General features: G+C 39.9%; 1 protein-coding gene across 1 annotated transcript in view; it reads left to right on the top strand.

Moving 5' to 3' along the window:
* The window catches only part of AMPH (amphiphysin), a 90793-nt gene that overhangs the window by 67898 nt on the left and 4603 nt on the right, over positions 1-18292 (top strand). Inside the window, exons 13-19 of the mRNA XM_063302044.1 lie at positions 2094-2117; positions 4187-4210; positions 6580-6612; positions 10125-10175; positions 11533-11559; positions 15898-16017; positions 17987-18130. Of these exons, the coding sequence (XP_063158114.1) occupies positions 2094-2117; positions 4187-4210; positions 6580-6612; positions 10125-10175; positions 11533-11559; positions 15898-16017; positions 17987-18130 (423 nt within the window). The remainder of the gene's footprint in view (positions 1-2093; positions 2118-4186; positions 4211-6579; positions 6613-10124; positions 10176-11532; positions 11560-15897; positions 16018-17986; positions 18131-18292) is intronic.

Here is an 18292-nt window from a genome sequence, read left to right as displayed (position 1 = left end):
AGGCAGGACTAGAACTCACAGTCTCCTGGTTTCTAGCCTGGTGCCTTAACCACTACACCAGACTTGCTTTCTATTCTATAATGCCATCTTTGCTTATGCAAATTTCTGTAGTAGAAACATTTGTAGAGAACTGAAACAAGATGTACTGTTTGTACACATGAGGAGCAATAGATTAAGGGTTAAGAATGATACGCATTTTTTAAAAAGTCATCTCTGCATATAAAAGGTGATATTGAATGGTGATTTCCCCTCTGGCCAATAACTATTTTAAAATACTTTTTAATAGTTTATTGATTTGAGATGTTATATTCTAAACTTTGGTATAAAATGAAGGAGAAGATAGCTTACAGCAAATTAAACAGTACAACATCATTTTCCAAATTAAGTACTGTAACACCACAAATCATTAAAAAGCAACCATAGACCTAACAGATAATCCCATTAAAAAGGGTTCAATGCAATAAGACCTCTTCCATTTTGCAACCACCCATTTTTCTATTTCTATGAAGATGTAAACAGTCTCCCCTGAAGACCTTGAGGAGCAAACAGGCCATGCAGAATGAAGTGACAAGGCTGACCTTGAGGTGCGCAATGCTCAGGTCATTTAGAGAAGGCATTCAAACATGATATATGGGACAGAGAGGAGAAACCTTGTGGTGCAATTTGAACTGGCACTATAAATAAGCTGAGGCTTATTGTAGTAAGTGGTCTGATATTGTCAAAGCTGCCTTTTTACTTGAGGTCAATAAAGGAGTATCTAAGAAGTTTAAAGGCATCCTGGCAGAGTTAAAGCAGGCCACAAAAAGAAGCAGTCATTTACATCATTCATTTGCATGGACAAATTGATTTTTAGTACATGAAATGTACTAAATGTGGAAGAAAGACCATGACCATTAAAATCTGTATTTGGAAAACTTTTTCAGTTTGATACCCTTGTCATATTATCCAGGCAAAGAATGCTTTACCCTGGCATGATCCCCAGTAGGAACAGCTGTTAAATCTACTTCTTAAAAAGGCTGCTTTTATGATAGAAGTCCTTGATTACATACACTTATACTATACTCTGTAGCTATTTATTGAAATACACCTAGAAATGAAATTGTGACAGGACTGGGAGACTAAAATTGAAGAATATGTGGTAGTAAAAAAATTACTATACATTCACAGCAGAGGTCTAATAAATTCAAGCAGGAATAGTTTCCTTATATACAACATATCATACTGCAAAACAAGCTAAGACACTTAGAATATGGTTTTTGAAGCAAAAGAGAAACTGTTTTTTTTTTAAATCCAAATGAGCAATAATCACAGATGACCAAAGTATAGTATAAAAATATTTAAGTCGCAATTAGAGCTGGGGGAGCAGGGAGAGAGAAAGGAAGAGGGGCTGACTAGAATGCTTTTTCTTACAATGTTTTTTTCTTTATCTTTTTTTGTGTGTTTTTTAAAACTTTTAAAAAATCTATTTTTAACCATCATATTTTCATTTCAACTTTCATTGTAGTATAAAGTTCATTTTTATATATGTATATGTATTCTTTTCTTTTTGCTTTGGTTTTGCTGTTCTTTGCTTTACTTAATTAAAAAATGATTAAAAATAAGGGAATGTGATTGTTCAGGCAGGGACATTAAGGCCCTCAATAATGCTCTTGCGAGCTACTCATTCACAACAATTGGGGGCTTAGCGACAAAATTCCTGGAGGATTATGCCTTAAGAGAAAAAGCTGGAATTCTTTTTCCCTAGTTAGTGGAATTCCTTTTTCCCTAGTGATTTCAGTGGACAAAACAAATAGAGATGTTTAAAATATTGTGTGTGGTGGGGGAGATAATCAAATGGATGCACCCAGACCCATTGTTCTAACCCAATGTTTTTCAACCTTGGCAACGTGGACTTCAACTTCCAGAATTCCCCAGCCAGCCAGTCCACACATCTTCAAGTTGCCAAGGTTGAGAAACACTAACTATCTGCTTAGCCAATATCACGGACTTTTGTTGAGCACATATATAATGACATTACTATCTAATTATGCTTTACAGCACATAAAAATGCTGTATGAGGTTTTGAACACTGTCCTTCTTTCCCCTCTTCTCAGACGCTACCCTGGGATCTGTGGACGGTATGGCTGGCCTTTATTTCTTTCTATTTTGTTCTTGTTTTGTATTTCAATGGTATCATCAATGTGCAGAATATGCCACTCACAAAAAAACTTGTCTAAATTTTGATAGGAGAGTGAGGGAAAGGAATAGGTAATATTTAAATGTTAAATCAAATGCTGCTTTACGTAATTATGCTGATATGGAAAGAAATACTCAGAATTGTTGCTTTTGAATTACAGAGAACAGTTTAAAGAATCCTACCCTGATGGAAAGATTACCTAGCGTCTTTGGTTATTTTAATGTTAATCCAAAAATTCCTGCTACAAATACTATGTCTGTACCATAAATTTGTAAATGGACATTAAACAAGCATAATCCAGAGACACATATGTCATTGTAAGAGGTCATGTCATCGGAATAACGGCATCTGCATTTCAGATTGACTGTGAAACAAAAGCTTGAAGTATTTTGATAGTTCTCGTTATGCCACCCCCACCCCGAAACTGGGAGGCGTCTTAAAGTCATTGTACTGGTTGAGTAGAGCAAGGTTGATGCTGATTACCCCACCCCGCACCCCCACACAGCCTGTGCACTGGCTTGGCTGCCCCATCGTCTCAGTCCTCAATGCCTTCCTTCCCTCCCCTTTGCTGGCTGGAACATTTCCTTCTCTTCTCTGCCTCCTCTCAGCCACTGCTGAGGTCCCAGTGTGCCATATCCTTTTTCTCACTCTTACCTCCCTCTGAACTAGTTCTGCCTGGAAATGGTTTTCTTCCGTATCCAAGCAAAGCAGTCCTTACTTGCCAATAAACATGACTGGAATTACATCATTGGCTAATTTTCCTTATTTCAGGAAGTACAATGCTTCATATCTACATTACCGCTTGTTATGGCAGTATGTTTTTTATAACTTTGAGTGTGTTGAAGATAAGCATTATCCTACCTATTTCTGCTCAGGTACAAGTTCCATTGGGGAATCTTGATATAGAATTGTTGCCTTTCTTGTGGCTTTGGAAGAAGACTAGGAAAAATTGTTGCTTTATATCTGGTTATTTTTGGCAGCCAGCACAAAGAATTAAATGACTGCAGATTTGAATATGCTAAATTGTAATTGGGTTATTTAAATCTGTTAGTGAGATCACTCTGAACAGCTTCTGAAGCTGTGGTTTAAAACTGAAGATGGATGACAGTTCTTTCAGAAAATGAAGTTGATTGCTACTAATGTCACATCCCATTTTTACTTCTTGAAAATAAATTTTGCAAGGCTTTGCATTGCTTCAAAACACTTGCAGAATCTATTCCACCAGATGCCACCATGTACATGTGCCAGTACAAGCATCATGGAGATTAAATCTCTCTCTCAAATTATTTTCAACTTCTCTTCAATATATTGGGTTGCTTTCAGGTTAATCATACTTACAGTAGATCAATCATGATCAAATTAATTGCCAGTGATTTCAGTGGGATCTAGTGTAGCTAAATATGAAAGCACAAACTGCAATTGAGGTTTTCAAGATAGAAATTCTGGATTATTTATACAACATCATTTTCATTACAAGTTTCAGCTTGCTTTTCTTTTTTATCCATATCAAGGCATTGACTAGAATGAGTGTCAGGATTAAGTTAACCTGTCAAATTCAGAATCTGGGCTCATATTTTTATTTTGCCTTCTTCCACATATACCAACAAATTAGAGCCATTCCATCGTATTGTCACAGAGGTCATGTGGCAAAAAGATAAAGATCAGGCAGGTTACGCAGTGATTTTTGGGAATGACTACAAACTTTAACCACAGTCTATCTGGAAACTGAATAATTGGTGTTATGATCCCAGTTCCAATCATTTCTGTACCATATAGATTATCAAAATAACAATGAACATTCTAAATCCTTTCTAAATTGCTAAGTGGAGTGAAGCAATCTGTAGGAATGGAAGAGATTCAGCATCATGTAATCAGCTAGTTCCTAATCCTTCAGTAATGTGATAAACTCTTGCCAAGAACCTCTTTTTTCTTTTCAGTAACACAATGAAATATTCTCCCCATTTTCTCTGAGCTTGATCTTTTTTTTTTTAATATTTTCTTTCCTCACAGACCAACAATGAGCTGGCACAGCCGGTAAGCAGATTTCCTCTATTTCACCTACCAAAACAGTTGTTTAGACAGTTGCTTTCTTCAAACATAGATTACCCTTACAAATATTATAAACTGTATTAATTCCTTAATTTAGTCACATTTTGAGTTCTGTATTTTTTTTCCTCCCCAAGACCATCTTTATCTTGCTCATCTTGTTTTTTTCTTTACTTTCCTGCCTGCCTGCTTAAAGCCTGACTCTCCAAAAAGTCTTTCCCTGTGTAACCTGGAGGAAAATCCAGACAGTGGGTCAGCAGAAGAGGTTAACAAGTCCCAAAGTGATCTAGGTTCACTCGACTTCGACCTAGAGCCAGATTCACTCAAGGGGGCAGCCAGTGAGAGCCAGGAAAGAACTGCTGGTGTTCCTGTGCCTTTCCTTCAGGCAGAGGAAAGCTCAGCAGAACCATCTGATGCATTGGCTACTCCTACTCTGCCTGCTGTAGGCAAGCATGAGGATGGTGCATCATGGACAACTTACGCAAATGAACATGAAACCACTTTCCTTAAACCATACCTGGACATTAGCCATAGTGCAGATGATGGCATTGATCTGATGGAGAGTAACCAGCTTTTAGTGAGTGAAACTTTGGCTGAGAGGTCTGCAGTGAAAACTGTTGGCTTTTTGTGTGGAGAGCCATTTAGTGTGGAAAAGACAAAAGAGGAGAATCGGGGCTTAGAAGACTCTTTCTGGACAAATACGGAGCCATGTGAAAAGGTAGAAACCAGAGGTGCTAACCTCGAGTTCAGTGAAGCCTTCAGTGAGGTTGAATGTCTTAAGGCCTTAGCACAACCAGATAATGGAACTGTAAAAAGCACTGAGGTAGAAATTAGACAAGATTTAGAATGTACAAATGGGCAACAAGAAACAATAACTGATAGATGCCCCCAGAAATTTGATGTAGAATTTAATAGGGTTGCTACGGATAAGGAGACAGATGGAAGCCATTTTGAGAATACGAGCAGCTCTACAGCTCTAGAACATAGTAGGCTTGAAACAGAGAATGCTTTGTGTTCCTGGGGTCAGGATCCTGAAGAAATGTGTGTGGATGAAGTACCCTTTGCTAGTAAAGTGGCCCTAAAATGCACACAGGAAAGTGATATGGCAAGTATTACAGGAACTGCTGACCTCCAAGTCAGAGACAAATTTTCTACAGAGGTTGGAAATCTTGGGTGTGATGCTGAGGCAGAAGAGGCAGAAGAGCTTGGCAAAGAATTTGAAGACTGTCGCTTCAACATCTCTCAAGAGAATAAAGATAATGAAAGTCAAGCTACCTTTATATCCTTTGACAGAGATGTGGCCCTACAGCCTGGGTCTGAGAACACAACTAATGCATATTTCAGTAGTTCTGAGCTAGATAATGTGGAAGGTGAATTGGTAGATAGGAAAGTGTTTTGTGTGCCTGAAGAACTTGACATTAGTTTCCCCAAAGTGTTGGAGACAGAACCCTGGGATGACAGCTGGGATCCTACATTTAGTTCTGATTCCTGGGGGTTTTCTAGTCAGTCAGATAACTATGATAACTGTCCCTTTCCTCCCACACAAGACTCTGTAGATGGAAACTTGGAGAACCTATGGCCAGGTTTTATGCAAGATTTAGGAGGATTAAACAATAGCTGGGGAACTACATGTGTAATGTCCAGGCAGCAGAATCAGGAAGCATCTTTACAGCAAGGATCATCTGGGGAACAGACGAACATTAGCACCTGTGGATCAAACAAGATAAGTAGGCCATTGGTTCTGTTCCAAATGGGAAACTCTGGAAAGACTAGCACCGAGAGCTTCAGTAGCCCCAAAGAAAATGAGACCAACAGCTCAGATTTATCTGAAGATGAAATTGCTAACCGGAGATATGGATTGTTGTACCAAGAAATTGAGGCTGATAAAGAAGAGGTACCTACCCTACTATGTAGCATAGTCTAGAAAAGGGAGTTCCCTGGGTCATACTTACCTATTATATAACCTTGTATTTTATGAACAGTCCTTCCTTATCCCTCCTTTGCTAATCTGTGTAGTCATGCATTCATGGCACAGTTCAACCATGTAATTATGCTAGGTTGACCACAAAGAGGTTGACTGTTGAATATGCCATCTTATTTTGTACCACATCTTGTTTTGGAATTTTGCTTTCTGATAAGGTTTATGTTCCTGTAGCCTCTCTGAATTCTGAATGTGTATCATTGTTCTTTCTTTTTCTTTTTTATTTTTTACCCACTGAAAACATTACCCATTAGCTTCACACTTCTTGTCAGCGTTGTCATTCTTTCCTTTTACTTTAAAAAACGTATATGTTTGGGCTATGTACAAACAGGACTTTGATATTAAAATCTTCATTCTGATTTCTAATTTGGCTTAGGCATCCAGCACTGCTTTTAATGGATTCACTCAGGTAAGGAGTTGTTTTATGTATGTATGCATGTATGTATGTATTTATTTAAAAGATTTGCATACCCATCCATCTTAAAACACAACTCTGGGGACTCACAACAACAATAAAACCTCAGAACCATTAAAAAAACCCTATAAAACAAAACAACAACAACAACAAAAACCCCAGCTCCTCAGTCATCCCGTTGGGATGCCCCAACAACCAGCCCAAAACACTCTCATTCCACCCCAGCACCTGGGAGAAAATCAGATCTTGATGGCCTTCCGGAGGTCTAAAAGGGTGGGGCCTCCCGGATCACTGTGGGGAGGATATATCATAAAATAGGGGCCACCACAGAAAAGGCACCCTTTCGAAGTCTTACTAGATGGCAAATTTCAGTGAAATGATCTGGAGCATGCCTCCCTATCCAATCTGGTAGAATGCACAGATACTCTCAGGGAGAAGCAGTCCCACAAATAACCTGGTCCTGTGTCATGTAGGGGTTTAGATGTGATAACCAGCACCTTTAATTCCATGTGGAAGGAAACTAGGAGCCAGTGCCGCTTGTGCAACACAGGTGTAATGTGGGCAAACCCAGCATTGTGCACACCACTGTGTTCTGGACCAGTTGTAGCTCCCAAGTGGTCTTCAAGGGCAGCCCCATGCAAAGTGTATTGCAGTAATACAAACATGAAGTAACTTAAGGTGTGCATGACAGTGAGTAAGGCATCCCAGTCCAGGAAAGGGTGCAGTTTGCACTCAACATGAATCTGTGCACAGGCCCACCCTAGCCACAGCTGCCATCTACTCATTGAGCAGGAGCTGTGAGTCTAGAAGGACCCCCAAATTACACACCAGCTCAGTCCAGGGAAGTGCAACCCTATCTAGAGTCAAACATGACATATCACCAAACCCTGGGAGGGCCAACAACCCAAAGCCACTCCATCTTGCCAGGACTGAGTTGAAGTCAGTTCCTCCCCATCCAGCCCTACAGAGCCTCCAGGCACTTGATCAGCACTGCAGCAGAATCACCTACCCAGCCCGGGGTAGAGATGTATAGCTAGGTGTCATCAGTGTACTGATGATGCTGTACCCTGTGCCATCTAATGACCTCACCAAGCAGTTTCATGTAGATGTTAAAGAGGAAAGACCAGAGACCCGAGCCCTGAGGAACCACACACTACAGGGGCCTTGGGCTTGACCTCTCCCCGACCACCAACACTGACTGGAACCAGACGTGGAGAAAGGAGGAGAACCACTACAAAACAGTGCCTCCCACTTCCAACTCCCAAAGCCAGTCCAGAAGGATACCATGGTTGATGGCACTGAAAACTTCTGAGAGATCCAGGAGAGCCTGGATGGTTGCATTCCCCCCCCCCCATCTTCCTGAGCCCTCCAAAGGTCATCAGCAAGCATAATCCATGCCATGTCAGTATGGTACCCTGACCTAAGCGTAGACTGAAAAGGCTATAGATAATCCACTTCATCCAGGGTCCTCTGAAGCTGAGTGCCAACTACCCTCTCAACAACCTTCCCCAAAAAGGCAAGGTTGGAGACTAAACAAAAGTTATCTTACACAATTGGGTCCAAGGATGGCCTCTTGAGAAAGGGGTACACCACTGCCTCCTTCAAGGCAGGTCATACTACCCCCTCCCATAAAGAGGCATTAACCACTGCTTGGACCCAACCACATGCCACCTCCCAGAAGGACTTAACCAACCAGGATGGTCCAGCACAAAGGTAGCTGAAGTCACCGACAGCCATGAGGGCCCTGTCCACTTCCTCAGGATCAACCAGCTCAACTCTTCCCAGATAACAGGGCTCAGATGTATCTCAGTCACTTCCAAAGGATCTGCCCAGTCAGAATCTGATAAACTTGGACAGATGCCAAGAATATTCCTCACAGTGGCCCTGTGAACAACCCCAGCTCCTCCTTACCCGGGAAGGATCTGGTCACACAAAACACGGCAGCTGGATGTCTATCTGCAGATGCAATAAGGGCATTTTATTTGAGACAGATCATTAAAGCTCCCAAAGGCCAGTGTTTGGGTATGATACAGTAAAGCAGATTTTCTGATCTGGTGCCACTCAGAAGTATTGAATTACATTTCATCATCCCCCGCAAGTGGGACCTAATGATGACAGAGTTGTAGGCCAACTTCACCAGAAGGGTTGAAAAGGATAAACAATTTACTCCTATCAAATCCACAATGTAATGGCAAATGTAGTAGAATACATGCACATGTGTTAGTAGATTTGTTATGTTTAGAGGTGTGCAGATTTTGGATCCAAAGTAGGCTCCCTCACTGGACCTGTTAGCAGTTCCTTCAGGCCATGCCTTTTCCTGGACTCAGTGTCAGAAATATCTTGTCTGGATTAAAGTGGCAGTAGAGAAGCAACAGTAGTATGCCTGCTTGCCAGTGCCTCAGCCTAAATATCTATTTCCCTGAGTCTGTGTGGCTACCATGCCAGTCCAGGAAAAGTCACCACTTCTTTAAGGAAATGCCTGTAGGACCAGTGCAAATGCCCACACCAGATCCAATATTGCATACCTCTGATGTGGTTGAATGTATGCTTTGCTTTAAACTCGCTTTCATTAAAAAAAAATTGGAAGGACATGTATTTAATGTGTTCCACCATTTTTAACATCGTTGTTCTTTCCTGTGGGAAATGAATTAGTTGGTGATTGCAGTCAAGCTGAAAGGTGTGAAGCTTGGTGTCTTGTCAAACAAAAGTTTGGCCCTCTGAATAATTTGAGTCTTGTGGGCTTGTGTATTTCAAGCTGTATATCACACTTTTAAATCAAATCCCTCCAAATTGGATTACCTCAGTTCCAAACCTTAGCTAAGATGCTGCTGTTGTAAACTATAGTGCATGGTCTTTCAGGTTACATAAACCAGGTAGCTATTAGCTGCGAAGACATCATCCATAAAACTGATAAAAAATGCAACTTGATTAAACGTACTCAGCCTAGGATAGTATGATGACTCCACTGAAGTCAGTAACAAATGACATGTGAAATCCTACATTATATTTAATAGATCCTTATAAATGAAAATGCAACTCAAAGTACTACCCAAAAAGTGTTAGTGTAAAGCTGCTGTAATAATAAATGACACTGAATCAAATCCACTGTTTACTAAGCAAAAATAATAGAAATGTTTTAATGTCTACAAACAAGCTTTTGTAGTTTAAAGAGTGCCACATTTCATTGCAAAAGTCTATTTGTTTCCTGAGATAATATTTTGCAAATCCCAGCCCCCAGACTCCATTACTAGCAGCTTGCTTAACTCACTAAGAACTGTGAACAAAAATGATATTTTCCCAAATGTTGGGAAAATATTAAATTAAATAGACAAAATAAAAGAGTTGCATGTTTTTTGGAAGCCATTGGTTAGAAACACTGTTGATTAAACACACGAATATGAGATAATAATTTTGCTATATTGTACATAATTAATCTTTAGTAGGTTATTAAATGTTGATGCTTAAATAATGCCCTGGATGTATCCTTTCTATATGTACATTCCCAGGACACCTCCCTGTTTTCACTGCAGCCAAGTCAGGATGTTACAGATGGCATGGTAAGTTGTTGCTTTTTGTATCATATTGTGTCAACCTCTCTTTCTAATCACTTTTGGAAATTGCCTATTAACTGTCTTAAAGCTATTAGAGAGCTTCGGAAGGACAAGTTTGAAAAGTCTTCATCAGGTGAGTTTATCTTTAACTCTGAACAAAGAAAAATTAATTATAAGCTTAAGAACTAAAAGAACTTAAAGAAACAGCAAAAAGCTAAATAAGTTTTTGATCTAAGAAAGTTATAAACAGGTTAAGGGTGCAGATAAATTTGGAATATTGACTTTTACTATAAGGTTTTGGAAATAACTATAAAAAATAAACAGCGCCTTGTGGGAAACAGATTTATTTTGGCTATCCTGGGTCATAACAAAGATAAGTGATGATTTTAGAAACTTGAGGAGACTAAAGTTTCTAAGCAAAAGAAAAACCTGTTGTTGATGTCTGTTAATGCTGGGACTTACAAAATGACACAAAACATTGTGACATTGGAAATATTAAAGCAGATATTCGAAGAATGGAGCCAGAAATTAGTAACTACAATATCAACACTGTCAGTAATGATGTCTGTTTCTATGGATAGACTGCCTAAAAGATGTTAATGAAAGAGTGACAGATGTGGAACAAATTTTATCTGACAAGACAGAGAAAGTACTGAAAGTGGAACTACAAATTACAGGCCAAGAGAATGATTTGGAAAAGGTTGCTTTACTGGATATACAAAAGAAACTGGCTGAAGTTTTAAAAATTAAAAAGGAAATACAAATGATAAACCAAGAGAATGACCTGGAAAATGTTTTCTTACTGGATCTACAAAAGAGGCTTATTAAAGCCTTGATGAACTTTGTACGATGGGATAAAGAAGAATTGAAGAGAAATCAAATCCTACAACAATATTTGACTGAATTAAAGATTGTTAGAAGTAAAAGGAAGGAATATAAAGTTGGTTTATTTGATCAAGGTTAAAATAAGAGGTTTTTTTGGAAAGTTCTGGCAACCCTTTATGGACTTTTTGCTGATACCAGGATTGAAAAGCTGTTTTATGGATTTGTTTATAGATAAGGAATGGGATATGGGATGAAGAGATAAGAGATATTTGTAACTTTATATGGGGTGAAGAGTTATTAAATTTGTTTATACTTGTTGTGATGAAGGTTGGAAGTCATTTTATATATTTTTCTTTTTCTTTATTTTCTTCTTTCTTTTTCTTTTTTTTCCTGCACTTTATATTCTTTTTCCCCATTCTCTTTCTCTAAGTTTAGTTTGTATTTTAACTATTGTAATTAAAATTCTTAATAAAAATTATATTCTATATATGTAAATATATATGCACATTCCCAGGGCACCTCCCTGTTTTCATTGCAGCCAAGTCAGGATGTTACAGATAGCATGGTAAGTTGTTGCTTTTTGTACCATATTCTGCCATTTGCCCCATCCTTCACTACTGCTGGCATATGACAGGTGACCAGTGGACAAAACTAGGAGACTCTCCAGCTGTTGTCACACATGTCTAACCACTGTATTCACACAATGTGCTATACTTGGTTAGTTTTAATCTTGGTTAGATTAAATGGCTGTGGAGAGCCTACCAGATGGTTGTATTGTCCATGAGTTGTAGGTTGCACTTTCCCACACTTTTATGTTTTTGGTAGTTTTAATTTATTTATCCGAGTTTGTCTTTGTTTTAACTTGAGAGCCACCCCAAATCCTGTAAGTGAGATGGGTGGCTATATAAATTGAATTAATGAATGAAATAATGATGTCTTGGGAGATACAAATACTTCATACATTCCTCCAAATGGTGAAGACTCTTGGTCAACGTGATCCTCAAAAAGGAACGATAACATTTAGCATGTCCAGTGTAATGAATGCCTATTCTAAAACACTCTCAGACTCATGAGCAGCAATGCAAAGATATCTGATTTATTAAAGAATAGTATGCAGGATCACAAAGAAAGCTGAGAATGGAAAAAGCGCGCCAAATTCAAACTAAAAACCCCTGGTGCAAATGAGATCCCTCCCCCCGTAGAATCTTCCCAAGTTCACAATCCCAGGTGCTCCTAACGGCTTCTGATGGTCTGCGGGAATAGTCCTTGAAGAGAGCACATAACCCAAACACATTCCATTGAAATGAACATAGATACAGAGCTTGGCACAAGGTTTCACAGCAGCTCCCTCCCAAACAGAAACGCGCGTCAGCGCCATGGCATGTGAAACATTACGATGTACAGTGCACATTGAAACAGTGAACATGACATCCAGGTGAAGAGATGTTCATTTCTTATTCATTCCCTTCCTCTGAATTCTGTATCGCAGCAGCTTCCCATTCCACACTCTAGCTATAGCACAACATTCAATACCAATGGATAGGAAGTTGAAGAATATTGGCATAACATTTTATTCTTTGGGCGTTTTGGATCTGTGTATTGCCCATCACCATGTTTGTCCAATTAAATACCAGCATGGGGGGGGCACTCTTCCCCTCTGGAAGATAAAAAAGAAATCATTAAGATTTTCCAAGCTGAAGCTGCAAGTGTTGCAAAGCAAGAAATCAATTTTGTAAACTCCACTATCTTTCACAGATTAGTGTGGGTCCACTATACAGCTTTAACCCAGGAGATTTGAGCTCAGTGGTGTAAGACTCAGATTCAAAAGTTGCATTCTCCAGCAAAGCAAATGGGCTTGAAGCAATCCTAAATTCTGTTGATTAGCCTTAACAGTGGTACCACCCCCTGACTTTAATTCCATGGCAGCAGTGATGGCATACTTTAAACAATTGGGGCATTTCTCTTTACCCATATTGAACATTGTTTGTTGCTCATTTGAGACCCCATCTATAGAAAGATTTGGGCCTTTTTGTCAATTTAGAAGTCTTAGCAGTCCCCTACTTAGATACACTAATTCATTGGAATGCATTTGGATGCATGCAGGGAGTTCCTGCCAGAAGATCTGCTTACAGCCATTATGCTCCTCATCCCATTGACCCTTCATTTGTTCACTGATTTGGGGGGCATGTGGTATCCACCACAGGAGTAATTCCTTCTGCCAGATTTTGGATGTGTCCACCACAGGCTTGGTTCTGCCTTTTGGTCCCAAACCATTCCTGTGTTCACCATCTTAAACATCCCCTTTCCTGGAAGATATGCATTTCATTCTACTAATGGACAGCAGGATCCAATTTGTTGAGAGGAACTCTATTCGTGCACCCACACATTCAGTTATGCTGACAACTAATGCACTGAACTTGAGATAGAGATTCCCACTGTGGTTCCCTTTCAATTCAAGGCAATTCAGGACCTGGAATGTTCGTCCCCCATTAGCAAATTGGAACTTTCAGCAGTATTCAAGATAGTGAGCTTTTGGCCACTTCCTCCAGAATTGAGTGATTCATGTCAGAGTACACCAATATTTTCTGCTATTTGAATAAGCAGTGTATTACCAAATCTCTCCTTCTTGGTCACATCTATCATATGACTGTGGAATTGGTATACATCTTGAAACATCCATCTGGCAATTGTATATCTGTCTATTCTGGTTAACTTCCTAGCAGATGCTCTAAGTCGCATAGGCTCATTGCCCCGTGAATGGGAGTTACATTCAGCAGTAGTTTCCAGACATTGAGAGGATCAGCTGAGGCTGAATCTCTTTGCAACTTGGGCCATCAACAGTTTTCTTCTAATGCAGCTGGGGCAGTAGATTTCTTCTAATTTCTGTGCTGCCCCATCATTCTATACTTGTTTTCATTGTTTTTTACTGCTCATCATGGTTTTGGCAACCAGTATGGATGGCATTCTAATTCTCCCTGGTAGCCCTGCCAGCTAACCCTTGGTTTGTGTTCCTCTTTCTTTGAGCCCAAGAACTTCACCATCTTCTATCTTGGCCAGATCATCTCATGATATATTGGGAGAAATCCAGCACCTTAATCTCCAAACACGCTGACCATTTGGAGAATCTACCGAAGGGTGAATTGTCAGAAATTTTGCAGCCAATAAGTTTCTATACTGAAGATGAATAATTGTAAATGGTGTAGAATTTTTGTTTTTGCTTCAGCAAGAAATGTAGATTTTCATCAATATGCTATCTGCATATGTGAGGTTTTCAATTTTCCTTACAGGTACAAATCCTTTCCTGTTGGAAATCAAATCCTTGATTTACTTAGCAATGATTTCTCTTTTTCATCTTTTCATTGAAGGAGCTTCACATTTTTCTCACCTGCTGATTAAATGTTTTTTTGAAAAGGTTGTTGAATGTTTTTCTACCCTTGTCTTGTGTCACTCCCCTATGGGGTCTCTGCATTGACTTTAGTAATCCAAAAGCTTTTGAGCCATCCTCGCAGTCAAGGAATATTGCTTCTTAATTGTAATCACATCAAAGTGCAACTCCAGTGAGCTTTATGCTCCATTGAACTTTATTTAAATTTCTATAATGTTTCAATCTAAGAAGACTCTAATGTTATCTGGTGTTTCACAGAGAAAAGGTTGTTTCATATCAAAACAACTTCCTTTCAAAGCCAGTTTCACCTTAACTAGGATGTCATCCTACCAGCTTTCTCTCTGAACCCAACCTCTTCATTGAAATAGATATTGCATTCCCTTGCTATTTTATTTGGGCTCTACTGCACCATTCCACAAGGACCTTTACTTCTTTATATGCTTTCAGAATCCTCACAAAGATTAACCAGTTATTAAGAGTTCAGAGTAGCCATTAAGTTCTGCTTCAAATTGGCATATAAGCCACACTCACTTTTATTCTAGAACATCTGACAAGGCAGTTGTACTAATACCAAAGAACCTGTCCAGTTGCTACCTTCAACATTCACTACTTGCTAGGGCTGTACAGCACTTACGATTCAAAGGAAAGGCAGAAAAGTGCTTCGGAGCAAATGTAGTCTGTCTGCATCTCCCACAAATCAACTGTCCCTTTTTCAGGAGTTGACAACTACTTTATACACTCCCACATGCTCCAAGCATTTTTTTGCCTTCAAATCCAAAATACTGCATTGTTGTATTACATCCCACAAACATGATTCCTGCAGCTCTTGGCAAAGCAGGATGGTCTACTGTTTTCTAGCCACCCATCCCACTTTCAGGTTGATAGCCAATTGGTTGCCCATATGTGTGAATCACAGGGAAGAACTGCCTATTGACCTGTAACTGGTTCTTGGAATTGCCATCATTGATCTACCCAATATTTTAATCCATTCCACATCAGGTAGAATGCATGTGACAACTTAGTACATACATGACAATACCACACTGCTTGCTGAAGTGAGGAGAATGGCCCTCTCTTTTAAATATACATCTCAGGGAGGTCAGGACTCCACACCAAATTTTAGCTTTGAAGTAATCTTGGTAGTTTTCTGTTTCGGGGAACCAAGCTCTCACTTTCAATCACAATATGGTTGTCAGCTCTTTGAGGTAGGAAATAGATACCACAAGAAATGCTAGAACTCTATTGATAAAAGCTGACAAAATCTGTACCAAACAGAATCAAGGTGGGGCAATATTGAATTTCTTTCTTGTGTTTTCCTGTTTTCCCAGGCTAAGCTCGTGTTTAACTAACTGTTGTGTATTTTCTTTAGAAACATCTCTGTACTCTACAATGATTTGTTTGAACAGAACATACTAGATGAGCGCTGCAACTGTGTTTTATTATTCCAGATTTAGGGTTTAGCAGGTTGTATGAACCAGGCATTGAGTTTTATTTGTCTGCTTTTCCTGGTAATTAAAGGCTGAGGCAGAAGCTCCATCTCTTGAACTACAGGAAGAGGAAGGCATTGATGTGGTTGGCTCTGCTACCAAGCCAGAAGCACAGGCTTTGGAAGCTGATGAATCAACAGCAGAAACTGTGGTGAGTGATTGGTACTCATGCTAATCCACGCAGTTGTTTTCATTTATATACACATCACACTTCATCTACTTGGTCCACTGTCATCTTGAAGTAACTTTAAAATTGATTATCACCAATTGTTATAGATGTAATCAGCAGACAAAATCTTCATTTGGGCCTTTACTCTATGATGAGAGGGTTGAACCTGGCCCAGCAAGACCTGTGTTCAAATCCCATACTATAAGCATCAGGGGCGCCCGGTAAAGAAGTCAAGATGGTGGGCAAAACCAAACCACATGATCAAAACCCATCCCTCTTTACATGTGTGTGTAAAGTTTTGCTTTTAATTTTGTTTTATACTTCACAATTGCTGGGATTTATGCTGCACTGAAAGACAGATGGATGCCTTAGTATTCTTTGCAAGAGAATATACCAATAGCAACTCTGGAAATTAAAAGATATGTTTTTTTCTTGCATGATCATAAATGATCACAATTATGTTACAATAGGAAATCCCCCTTGCTCTCTGCATTGCTCACTATTCTTTTGCTTTTAATCTGATACTGTTTGAACTTGCTTCCATAGTATGTTACAATTCAACATCAGTTGCTTATGATAACTGCATTCAATATCTCCTTTTCATGTCATACTAGAAAGTAGCACCTGATTGATTTCAAAAAGATAAGCAGGGTTGGATGTGGTTAGTACTTGAATAAGAAAGCTCCAGGAAATACCAGGGTTGTAGGATAAATTGGTGTGTGTGTGTAAATAAATGGATAAATAAATCACCATAAGATTAGCAAATCACATCTGTATTGTTGCTAAGAAGAAATATGTTATAGCTTTCCAGCAACTGGCATTGAGAGGCATCCTGCTTCGTGTACTGAAGGCAGCATACACACCTGGACTGATAACCATAGGTAGACGTTTCCCTCATGATTTTGCCTAAAACTCTTTATTCATTCAGTCGCTTCCGACTCTTCGTGACTTCATGGATCAGCCCACGCCAGAGCTTCCTGTCGGTTGTCGCCACCCCCAGCTCCCCCAAGTCAAATCCGTCACCTCTAGATGTTATCCATCCATCTTGTCCTTGGTTGGCCCCTCTTCCTTTTGCCTTCCACTCTCCCTAGCATCAGCATCTTCTCCAGGGTGTCCTGCCTTCTCATTATGTGGCCAAAGTATTTCAGTTTTGCCTTTAATATCATTGTCATGCACTGCCTACTGCAGAGTAAAACGCAGACGCTGATTCATATGAAAGCAGGTTCCGGTTTATTTCATGCGTAGCGTCAGTTACGAAAAAAGCTGAGAGTGAGTGGAGCGCACCGGTGTGGGGTTTAAATACCCCGCGCCGGTCAGCGCCCCCTCACCCTGGGTTACGTCATCCCCCCTTTGTCCTGCATGCTGTCTTGCCGGTAGGTGAAGGGTTGCGAGGCCCCAGCTGGTGCCCCGGGATCGCCCATCATCGGTTTCCTCATTCAGCCGGTGATTGCTGTCAGCTGGGCGATCTCCGTTGCGCTTGTGCTAACAGCTTGGGTGTGCCTCGCGATCCGCTTAGCCTTTGTCTTTTCTTCTTTCTCCTTTGTGAGCTGATGGCTGCTTCCTCCGGCTAGAGTCTGTGGCTGTTGTTGTGCGTGCTATGCTTATCTTGAGCCCCTTCCTCTGCTTCCTCGTTATTGTCATGTGTGCCGTTGTGCTGATGTCTTCAGCTCAACGGCACTCATGACAATCATTCCCTCAAGTGAGCAGTCTGGCTTTATTTCCTGGAGTATGGGCTGGTTTGATCTTGCAGTCCAAGGCACTCTCAGAATTTTCCTCCAACACCACAGTTCAAAAGCATCGATCTTCCTTCGCTCAGCCTTCCTTATGGTTCAGCTCTCACAGCCATAAAAAACTCTTTCTTTTAAAAGGTCTTTTATAAATTACAGGATTGGACATATCAAAAAGGATCTACAGTATGTCAATAACTTTGGGGTTTTACCTTTCCTATTAGTTGCAGATGGACTCAGTAGTTGAAGGTCCTACTGAAACTGTGTGTGCTGATGCCACTTCTATAAATGAAGTTGCTGTTACTGATGAAACAGCAGTTGTTGAAAGCAGCACAGATCACACTGAAGGGAAAGCAGACGACATCCAGGTACAACCAAAGCACAAGTCTTTTTTTCTTTTTCCCTTTCAGTATGATTTTGGAAATTCATGGTCTTAACTCTATGAAGTTTTGTCATACTTGAATGGTCATGACTTGGCCCAAGAATTCTGGGAACTGTTGAGTGAGGTGTTGAGAATTCGCTTTGACATT

The sequence above is a fragment of the Candoia aspera genome, chromosome 4, assembly GCF_035149785.1.
Source record: "Candoia aspera isolate rCanAsp1 chromosome 4, rCanAsp1.hap2, whole genome shotgun sequence".
NCBI classification, from domain to species: domain Eukaryota; kingdom Metazoa; phylum Chordata; class Lepidosauria; order Squamata; family Boidae; genus Candoia; species Candoia aspera.
Note: the sequence above shows the minus strand (reverse complement) of the source record. Positions and strands in the feature narration are given on the sequence as shown.